Source organism: Egretta garzetta, unplaced genomic scaffold (assembly GCF_000687185.1).
Source record: "Egretta garzetta isolate BGI_Z169 unplaced genomic scaffold, ASM68718v1 scaffold356, whole genome shotgun sequence".
Lineage (NCBI taxonomy): Eukaryota > Metazoa > Chordata > Aves > Pelecaniformes > Ardeidae > Egretta > Egretta garzetta.
In genome coordinates, this window is record NW_009260019.1 from 50784 (window position 1) to 62194 (window position 11411).

Sequence of the window (11411 nt, forward strand, 5' to 3'; positions counted from 1 at the left end):
GCTAGCACTTTGGATCAGGCAAGTAGCGATCTTCATTTAGGAATCTTAAAACAAGACAATACAACAGGAAAGCAGAGAAAAATGTCATCCGTTATTCTTTTCAAATGTCTATTCTACTTCTAACTACCCTGAGAAGACAGAAAAGCCCAGTGAGCTGGCCTGGACTTTTCTCCATCTTCCTCACAAAAATACAACGTACAAGTAGGGGACATTTAGATAAAACACAAAGACTATACTAAAATTAGGGGAAAAAGTTAAAGTAATATAACATGGAATTACCACCCGGCCCTAGCCACATAGAACAGCAGGCATTTTCACTGAGCTGTACATGTTCAGAGGGCTGTAACAACATGCTTTCCAAACAGTAGTTTTCCCCTTGCTAAATCAAGATACAAATGTTTTTGAAAGATTGCTAGCATTCTCAGCTTTAAGTGTAAAATCATGTTCAACGTGGTTTTCAGGTGATGATGTCTACATGGCTAATGAAAATGATAGACAAGAATACGTTCTAAATGAAAATGGAATAATCTTTGTGGGCAATGCAAAGTACATTGAAGCAAGAGGATGGTACTATGGACAGGTAAGCCATAAGGAATTCATTTGGGCTCCTATTCTGTCTCCAGCAGCATTTTCTCTTATCATTTGCCTCTCTGATAGGTCTGCCTATTTATAAGGAAACTGAACAAACCTGGCTAGCCTTACCTGTGGTTTGCTCACTGTGTGCCTAATAGGTCTTTGGTGTGAGAGGTGGCTTAGCACAGCACTGCAGCTAGGACTGACTTCTACAGGTGCTTGAAGATCGTGGTCCAAGCGTGGACCTCATCTGTGATGAAAGCATCCATACTGCAAGTGACAACACACTTGTGTGGCTCCAACACACCCACTAATTTTGTACTGCAGATACAATGAGCCAGAACCAACATAGAATCACAGGATGGCTCGGGTTGGAAGGGACCTTTAAAAATCATTTAGTCCAACCTTGCCGCAATGAGCAGGGATGTCTTCAATTAGATCAGGATGCTCAAAGCCCCATCCAACCTGACCTTGAATGTTTCCAGGGATACAACTCAAAAGAATCTAATAACTGCAATCAGAGTAAGCTTGGCAATTTTAGTTTCACTTCAGTCATCTCTTCTGATGGCAGAAGGCACCCTGCCAGATTTTTGCTTTGGTTAGTTAGCCCTGTTTTTAGCCAGTATTTCAGTGTGAACTGCACACTACTGTCTTTGTGCCTCACTGTCCCTATCACCTTTGGGCTGGAATATCTTAGAAAGGAGGAACTGCAGTAGAATCTCCTCTAATTCTGTTCGTGAACCTTTCTTTTTTGTTTTGTTTTTTTTTTTAAAATTTATCTTATCTGATCACAGTTTCAAGATCACCTTCTAAACATCTGTCTCACCATGCTTGATCTGAGCCTGTACTATCGTCAGGACCCAGCCATTGATGTATCCCGAAGAGGAGATCCTAAATATGTGGGCCGAGTAATCAGTTCTATGGTAAGAAATGGACAACTTAATTCCACATGCTTAAGCAGAAAGCATTAGTTATACCACTGAGACTCAGCCACCTGCACCTTTAACAATATAATTAACTAGATACAGTGCATTACACATAAATGATTTTGTGCATTCTGTCCATTGGCTATTTTTAGATCAATGGAAATGATAACGATAATGGCGTTCTCCTGGGAAAGTGGCAAGGAAGTTTCCATTCACACGAAAATCCATCCAGATGGGATGGCAGTGTGGTAATTCTCCAGAAATGGCGTCATGACAACTACAAGCCTGTTCAGTATGGCCAGTGCTGGGTTTTTGCAGGTGTGATGTGTACAGGTAAGCTTTAAGAATAGAGGACTGTGGCGAAATGGAAGGATTTATGAACTCTGGTTTCATCAAAACTACAAAGCAGTTAATTCTACAAGAGGAACAGTGCTCTGAAGACTGCAAATGCTGAAGAATCACAAAATATTTAGGCACTTTACTTCTCAGGTATTTTTAATCATTGAATTAAAGCTGTGTGTGGTTTTGTTTGTGTTTTTTTTTAAATATATTTCAGTTCTGAGGTGCTTGGGGATTCCAACTCGTTTGGTTTCAAATTTTAACTCTGCCCATGATGTGGATAGAAACCTGAGTATTGATAAGTACTATGACAGCTCTGGAAAGAGTCTTAATATCGGCAAGGATTCCACATGGTAAATATAATTTTTTGCATCTCACCAACAATTAGACAGAGGATTTATGAGACTTAAAACCATGAACACTAGTAGTACAAAAGCAATTTGAGTGGACAAAATTTAATACAAATCTAATATTAAATTAATACACTAGACATCTATTTGGAAAGAAAACATACTTCATGGTTTTGAGATAACAGTTAGTTCAAACTAACCGCCCAATTTTTTTGCAGTCCCTGACCTGAAACAAGTTGCAACTTTTTTTTTAAAAAGTATGTTTCCATTGACAATGTACCAGTTCCCAAGGCTCTTTTAACTACTAACACCTAACCAGTCTGTTGCCCATAATGCAACTGTGTACCTTCCATACTCTTGACTGGTTTACTGATGCCATAACTTTCTCTCATCACACATCCAAAGCCTGTGTTTCTCAGCTTGGCCTGTCACCCTTCTGAGGTAGATGGGAGCCTCCCCAATCAGTTTTCCAGCACTCCTTTAGCTAGTACTTCCCTTTGTGGGAGCTGAAAGAGAGAGAACAATCCCAACGCTCTCCAGACTTGGTTATTGGACACTGTAGTCCTGTCATGCAGTAAACTGCAAGTGATGCTTGATTATCAATCAAACCCCAAAATTCAAGTAGACAAAGAAACATGATATTCTTTAAATAATACATAGCTCGAGGTCTCTGTGCATACTAGGCTTTGCCAAAACTATCATCTTTACTTAGTCTGCTTCCTTTCACTGAGTGTGTGTGGTTGAAGGATACGGGAAGTCTTTCATCTCTTAAATTCCTTAAAAGTATTAGCTTCTGAACAAAATTCAGCCAACAAATATTCTTTTCTGGGTCCTCCCGATGCCTACATTTTACCAGTCTTTCATGCTATCTTTTCCTTTTGGAGTTTGTGGAACTCATTACCACTGGATGCTGTTGAAAACAAAACTATAAAGAGTTTTTAAACAGGACAAGAGAGATTCATAGAGAATAAGATGACTAGTGACAATTAAACCCAGTGGTCTCAATGTAATGACTAATTCAGAAAGTTCCTAATTCTCTGACAGCGAGAAATTGTAGAGCATAGCAGGGGAAGGGGCATTCTATTAATGTGCTGTTCTTATGTCTTTTCTAAAGATCTGCTGCTGCATACGACTATAGATGGACTATTGGACTTTACAGCACTTCATCTGACCCAGTATAGCTATTTTAAGTTTCTATTTGAACAAAGCATTTCCCACATATGAAGATTACTGAAGCCAATCACCAAGTGTTGCCTGTATTCAGGGCTTAAATCTTTCACTTACAGTTCGTATTGCTCCCAAAGCAAGCTGCTGACATCTATATTCTCTTCCTCCCTGCTCTGAGGTCTACACCTCAAAAGCAGGCAGTAAATCCATCCTTTGAAAGAGGTAGGGAGTTGCTGCAACTAGACTGCTTGTGTCACATCTTAGAGAGTCTTCAAAAAACAAAATTCACTACTCCTTTCAAATTGGAAGTTTGTATGACTCTATTACTATACTTTCTAGACATTGTGCTTTGTCTGCAGGGATTATCACGTCTGGAATGAAAGTTGGTTCATTCGCCCAGACCTGGGAACTTCATACAATGGATGGCAGGTTTTAGATGCAACTCCACAAGAACAAAGCAAAGGTAACAGTGCAAGTTCTTCACAGGACTTAACATTCCTTCTCCAAACTGAGCATAACTAGTAAAAGTTTGACATTTTTTCTTCATGTTTTAGGATTATTTCAGTGTGGCCCTGCATCTGTCATAGCCATCAAAGAAGGTGATGTAGACTTGGATTATGACACCTTATTTGTGTATACGGAGGTGAATGCCGATTGCAACAGATGGATTGTGTACAATGATGGAACTAAGAAAAGAGTTTACTGTGATACAGAAATAATTGGCAGATTTATCAGCACCAAAGCTGTGGGCAGCAATTCCCGTGTGGATGTCACCTATAATTACAAATATCCAGAAGGTAAAGGAATTACCACAAATTATCTCCTTGTTATCGCAATTATCTCCTACTGAAATCTTAGTGCTAGGAACCTAGGATGGGTAACCTATTTTGTCTGAGCATCTCTCCCCTTCCTTCAGAAAGTATTTCTGCCAGTGTTTTCAGACTACTTTCTTAATACAATGGGTATTATATTTCTAGTTTTGTGTATTTAGTAGTTTCCTTATTAAGGCACAATACAAAATATACTTTAGTACCATACACAGAAGTACCAAGTATAATATATACACAAAGCAGGGCTATAAATAAGTTTTACTACCCAAGGCAGACAAACCCTCAAGCTGTCATAGCAAAAAGTCTTAAAACTGAGTCCATCACGTATCATGAACTGTGTACAAGCCTGTAGTATGGGAAGTTACAGATTAATAAGTACTAGTTTTCTGGCATACGTGGCAAAGGGAGCAGGGCAACAATCAAACCACTAGTCCAAAACCTTAAACTCCAGGCCTCTAACACTAGACATCCATCTTTCCTATGACCTCATGCTCAGTCTCTCTCAGCAAGTAAGTTCTTTCTTGTTGTGTCCATTACAACCCCTTCTCTTTCCTGTTGAAGACCCAATTACATCCTGCTCACAAGAGCAGCGACTCATTCTGTCTGCCTCTCTAACTGTACAGATTCACCAAGTTAGGCTTTCTTGTGCTCCTGCTCTGACACCCAGCCATCAGCTACCCAGCCATTCAGTTGTTTCGTGTTTGTACCCCCAGTGTACTCGGCCTCCACGTTATTGGATTCTGGAAACAAAACTACTAGGAAACAGTAAAGGGACTAAGTGCCATTCATCTGTACTTAGGAAAACAAAGCAGCAAAGGTTAAGAACTGCATAGCTGCACGTTTGCAGGAATATTTTTATCTTCCCTCAAAAATGTGGTACCTATGTCTTTCCATCTTTTTTAAATTTAGGGTTACAGACTTCATATAAGTTTGCTTGATGATTGTGGCTTAATAAATAAGGAAGATTGATTTCACTTTTTTTTAGTTTGCCATTCAGCATCAGTGGCCATATTTCAATACTTCACTCATTAAGGTTTTAGTGCATCCATGTTTAATACAGAGCCTGGTTATCATCAGATTAGCAAAGTAATGCTTATCACACTACTGCATGTTCTGACCAAAGAAAAAGAAATCTTGCATCCTAAGCAAATACAAATGCATTGTATTTCATTTTAGTCACTTATTCACCTTATTACAGTATGTTTATTAGTTTCCTGTGAAAACCCTGAACAGAGGCCCAATAAAAATGTGGGGAACTTTTAGGTATTGCATATTGCTGGGTGATGCAGAGCTGACACCCTATATCATTCTGAAAGCCTTTGCACAGAGAAGGTGAAATGGCAACAAAAGCATGAATTTTACTTGTTTCTCTCCTTCAACCAGGTTCTGCTGAGGAAAGACGAGTTTATAAAAAAGCCTTGGCCAAGATTTTTGGATCAAGCATCACAGAAGGACACACAGAATCACCAGATGAAAGATCTTCAGAGACAATTAGAAACCCTGGGATCTCTGGGAAATTCAAGCTGGCTGAACCTCCAGTGTTTGGCAAAGACATTACCCTAATCTTAATTCTCAGTAACCTATCTTTTGACCATAAGACCATAAAGGTGGACATAAGTGCATCAACCGTCCTGTACACGAGAACGGCAGTGGCAGAGATCCTGAAGGCAACCACTTCTGTGGATCTTGGTTCAAAAAAAGGTAACTTCTAATGTTCCTAAGGAGCCAATACAGCCCTCCTCTTAGCCATGTGAAGGCCACTGGAAAGAAGAAACATCAGTATCGTATCTATATCAGCCTTGTAATGCATCTACTTGTTCCATCTCTTAATAGCATTGTTTATGACTACATTTTAGAAGATCTTTTTTTCCCCTCTGAAAACTTTCACTAGTTCAACCAGGAATTGAAGGTCTCATTAAATGTTATATAGAAGGCTACATTTATATCATAGCTCAAGAAGCTACACTATATATGTGTGCGTGTCTCACATGTGCCTATTATTACATATACAGGAACACATCTTGCTATTTTAACAAAAAGTCTGATGTGTGCTTTCTGGCACTCAACAGGCAACACTTTAATAGCAATTAACTAGGACAAAGGTTAAAAGTTACAGTGAAACTCTCTCTCTTTTGAAGAGACAAGGCTATTAAAACTATCTGAGATCTTTTTCATCCACAGGGGCTACAAACAAACATTTTTTCCATACACAGCAGAAAAGTTGTAAGACTAAAATAAGCAGCTGACTGGGTCACTTGAAAAGGATGCCTGTGAAACTTGACCCAAACTTTCTTCTTGACTGAGGTAAAACAAATAGGATATAAGGAGGGAATAGATAAAAATGGTTATACTTCTAAGAAATACAAAGGGATAGGAATCCAGTGAAATGCAGACAAGCAGATTCCCTCAGTTTCAGGCCAAATCCTCAATTCAAAACTGTAAGGGTCAAATGAGTTAAAGTAGAAAAGGATCTCCAGAAGAAGGAAATACACAACCAGTCTCACAAGGAAGAAATATAAACAGACTCCAGCTGTCTCATCTTCTGTTCTCCTCAATAACTTGAAAAACCCTCACAATAACTCTCTTTTCTTTAGCATTATTTGAGAATGTAATGGTTCCTAAACGTATGTCTGAATTCCAGAGAAACATATCCGGGTAAAGATCCCTTATTCTTATTATGGAAAATATCTGACTACTGACAAAAGGATCCAAGTTACTGCTTTGTGTGAAGTCATGCACACCCATGGGGTAAAGTTGCTGGTGGAGAAGACAATCATTTTAGAGGACACAAACATTATCATCAAGGTAAACAATTCTCTCCCTGATGTCCTGAACAACAAAAAGAACTAGAGTGTCTTTCTGCAGCTCACATCTTAAGATGAGAATCTGGGGATAAATGCATTAATTTAGGCTGCAATTTTCAGATGTTGCTCTAAAATTCTGCCTCCTCAAATTGAGGAAGTAAGCACGCGAGACACCAATTTTGAATCTTTGCCTGAATCCGCCCACTGTTCTTCAGAACAGCTCTGGTACCTTCTTTCTTTCCCAGTCACATGCCACTGCCTTGAGTTCACAGAACTTGTTTTCATTTCATCTGTATTCTAGTTACTGGCAGGCGCTTGTGTTGCCTTTAAAATACTTTGCCTGCTCCCAAAATACAGACTTAAAGGCTTAATTCTAATCTATGTTAGGGCCAACTTATATTAACACTTTAATCCTAATTAATGATGTGCCAAAAAAAGCACCACTCAGCAATCCAAAGATCAGACAGGTTTAATGAGATGTGTCTGTATAGCCAGGGCGCTATTTCACTGAAATTGTGCACAGAATACTGCATACAGCTTGGCAGCACTATTCAGCTAATCCAAATGCAGCTTCAAGTATTAGGAAAGGCATACCAACTGTCAGTTACATTTCATTACTCCTACCAATCTCACATTCCTCCTCAAATATGAGGAGTGTTCTGCTTATAGTTTGAATGAAGTCTGACTCCAGAAAAGCATAAAACAGTGAATGATCAGAAATGTGTCTTTATCATTTAGATTCCTCGTCGGGTTGTAGTGAACAAAACTGTTACTCTAGAGATCTCCTATGCCAATCCCCTCCCTGAACCTGTGAACCGCTGTGTACTGCTAGTGACTTTGATGAATCAACAGGTCAAGATACAGTAAGTGAAAGCTGTGGCATTTACTCAGTGCTTCTAACATGACCGATAGCATGTCTAGTTTCTCAATAAGCAAAAATCATGGTTGAATCGTCTTTTTCATATTTTCTATTTATGAAAATAAGAATGCCACCAAATACATATTGGGATATTATGATTTCTCAATCATGTATTCTGCCCCCCGCCCATAGGAACTTCTTTAACTAAAACCTGCTAACATTCTTACTTCCTGGGAAAGCAAATGGGCACATCACATTCTTTTGTCTCTCTTATATTTCTTCTACAGCTTGGCTTTGTGTTTCTATTTTTATATACAGTATCCTAATACTACAAAAATAAGTCCGAGCTAAAGCAAACAAATAAGACCTTGCCATAGCTCCCCTAGTTCCAGCCCAAACAAGAAGTTGCTCTGTTCTCCTTTGAAGTAGGAGAAAATAATTCTTTTTTTTCTTTTCCTCTGGACTCTGCTGCTTCATGGATTAACTCCGTGTGTTAATTAAGTGTTGAGTAGTTCATATTTCCTAAAGCTTATTAGAAACCAGCCTGACTTGCTGTGGCTCTGGAAATATTTGGACATAATAATCCATAAAAATATGGAAAGCATTATTCCAGTGAAAGACTAAGCCAATCTAGACCAAAAGGAGACACAAAACAAAGCACCCTGGCCATTAGAAAATCATATTATTGCCAAAATGGATACGAACCAAGCAGGCATCGGACAAAGCGCTGACCTTTGACATCGGAGTTTTCCTATTCTAAATTGTTGCCAACTATACAAACTTGTACCCAGCCCTAAGATGGAGGCATGACGTAGCACTTCTAATTTTCATCTGTCTATTCAAGCGTAAATGAAGATGGTACTATCTTTTCTCATTTCTTAGTCTACACAAAGCCTCAAGCCCTAAGTAATTCTTAAAACCCAAGTCTGGGTCTCAAGTAACTGTTGGTACCCCAGCTATCATGCAGTTCTGCTTCTTGGGAAGCTCAAGGAAAGACAATGCAAGCCTGAATTAATTGATTTTTTTTTCCTTCTTCTCCAGTCTGGCACAACTGGCACCAAGGGAGAGATCAAAAATTTATTTTGAATTCACACCTCGCAGGACTGGGCCCTTACAGCTGCAAGTAGACTTCTCTTGTGACAAATTTTCACATGTTAAGGGATTTGTAACCATTGCAGTAGCACGTGCCTAATGTGATGGAATCAATCTATCTCAGCATTAACACGGCAAGACTTTCTCCTCTGTATAGGGACAATGATGACAGCAAGAAACTTTCCACAAAAATTGGTGACCTTTTACATTGCAATAGAATCAAGTCTCCTGCTTTTACAGTGCTTATTTAGTCTCTAATTGTATTTCTTTAGTCTCTAATTAATTGTATTTCTTTTTTTGTCCTCTTGACTAGAAAAATGAAGCCCCTTCCTTGTAGAAGTAGTTTCGCTGTTTTATCAAATCTCTTTATGTTAAGCACCCAGTTTTGACTTTTTCCATCAGATAATGAATACAGTCTCTTTGTGACCACATGCTATTTGTCAGCAATAAATAAAAACTATTCATATAAGTGTATTCTTTTATAATGAATTGTACATTCCATGGAAATATGAGAAATCACAGTATTGAGGAAAGTTCTTTTTCCTTCATTTCACAAGCTTCTTACCTAAAAAAGTACAACATTTCCTCCATTGTTCATTTAATTTCTGTGTTTTGTGACACCTGTAACTGCGAGTGGGGAGGAAAAAAGCCTACAAAGGTTGGAAAACATAGCGTTTGGGGTCCCCAACAACAATACTCCTATAGCCTGTGCACGTAGGCCTGTCAGAGAGTGGACAGCATGTATACATATTCAAACCGGTAACCTAATCCCTATGTAATGTGACAGAGTCCCAAGCACCACAAAGCACGGGGAGAGTCTTGCATTAACATGGAAGTCCAGCAACACAAGGTAACGAACACTTTTTACCCACCAGCGTAAGCTCACTGGAGACAGGGACACGTTCATCTTCAGGCCTTCCCAGTGTGGCTCATTCACAGGCAGCCCCTACTCCACACCTCTGTCACATTTGCATACAGATACCTCTTTTGTGGGTTCCCGACCCTAACATTTCCAGGTACCAGGTCTCACCTGAAACACGCTTTCAAGTAGCCTTATAGATTCCCTATTACTGCAACACAGCCTCTCCAGGGACCACTGCGAAAGCTAATGACTGACAGGGCACAGTGACCCCCTGGGCACGCTTCAGAAGTAGGGTGTAAGGCAATAATGGTGTACAAACAGCTCTGCCAAGCCTGAAGATTTAGATTTGTTGTCCAACTTATAAAATGTTTAAAGCAGGATTAAAAAGGCCAAAATTTTGGACCACAGAGCTGTCAGGAGTTCGATACGAAAATCTTTTGTCTGACAGGTGATATTTCAGAGTCTGACACATCCAGACATGACCACGGATTCTTACTGAAAAAATACACAAGAATCTATAACAAAACTTTAAATTTATTTTTTAAAAAGGAATCTAATTTGCCTTTTTTGGTTGCTGGTAATCTTGATATTAATGAGGAAACAAAACAGAAAACAGCAACAGACAAAAAAAAAAAAAAAAAAACCACAATGTAGAAGCAGAGGTGAGGGAAATAAGGGGTCACCCCTTCTCCCTTTACACCCCTTACTCCTCAGTCACAGTCCACTGAGAGCTCAGAACAGCGTGCAGCCTCCTCTCGGGACAAATTGGCAGGGCACATTTCTAGATAAGTTGTGACACAGGATGAGGGAGGAGAGAGCATGAGGGAGCTTCAAGAGCAGGGAAGAGTGTCTGTAATTAGGGTAGGCAGGGCTCACACCAGAAAAACAGCTCTGTAGCTTCCTCCAGGGCCCAAGTCAAGATGCCATGCTAAATAGCCACAAAGAAACCACGTACACGTATTATGAACACCAAAGTATAAAGAAAATCAGAGGCAGCCATTAAACACTCTTCTGTACTTAACAGAAATCCCTGATGCATAGGTGACTGCATAAAAATGACCTCTCCGTGGTATATATTGCTTCTTATATAAGAAATGCATATTATAGGTAATCATGTCAGGAACAGATAATGAGAACGGCACAACTCTGTATGCTTCCAAGAAAGAATTAATTGTATGCAGTTATGTGAAAGATCTTCAGGCAGACCTGCCTTGGGGTGGGGGGGAAGTGGTGACAGTAACACTAATATATTACAAAATCTACTTAGATCACTCCATGTCCCATACATCCATGTTGTACGATATGTGTATTTGTCTATACATGCCCTCTTTACACAGATTCTCCAAAACCCTAAACTGACGCACACCAAGCCATCCAAAGTTAAGTTTCTTCTGTCTACTTAAGACTGTATTTCTATCATTAGATCCCATTTGGGATGTTTTCCTCTCTTAGTAGTTAAGACACCAGGACACTGTTTATCATCTTTCCTCAGCCATTCACCAGTTTTAAATAAGCATAATTAGCCTCAAGATTGTGCAATTAAAGCAGCCATAAGTAGATGCTCACGTAGGACATTACCACAAAACCAGTAACTAGCAACCACAGATCA

At 39.3% G+C, this 11411-nt stretch overlaps 1 protein-coding gene and 1 long non-coding RNA gene across 2 annotated transcripts in view; one reads left to right on the top strand and one right to left on the bottom strand.

The window, feature by feature from the left end:
- Nucleotides 1-9040, top strand: part of LOC104127946 (protein-glutamine gamma-glutamyltransferase E) — a 14201-nt gene extending 5161 nt beyond the window's left edge. The window contains exons 3-12 of the mRNA XM_035896131.1: nucleotides 462-580; nucleotides 1368-1496; nucleotides 1652-1832; nucleotides 2056-2191; nucleotides 3715-3818; nucleotides 3910-4152; nucleotides 5569-5886; nucleotides 6827-6990; nucleotides 7728-7852; nucleotides 8890-9040. Coding sequence (XP_035752024.1) covers nucleotides 462-580; nucleotides 1368-1496; nucleotides 1652-1832; nucleotides 2056-2191; nucleotides 3715-3818; nucleotides 3910-4152; nucleotides 5569-5886; nucleotides 6827-6990; nucleotides 7728-7852; nucleotides 8890-9040 — 1670 coding nt within the window. The remainder of the gene's footprint in view (nucleotides 1-461; nucleotides 581-1367; nucleotides 1497-1651; nucleotides 1833-2055; nucleotides 2192-3714; nucleotides 3819-3909; nucleotides 4153-5568; nucleotides 5887-6826; nucleotides 6991-7727; nucleotides 7853-8889) is intronic.
- LOC118452494 overlaps nucleotides 1-11411 on the bottom strand; it is an 82704-nt gene that overhangs the window by 38333 nt on the left and 32960 nt on the right. The gene's annotated exons all lie outside the window — the stretch shown is intronic.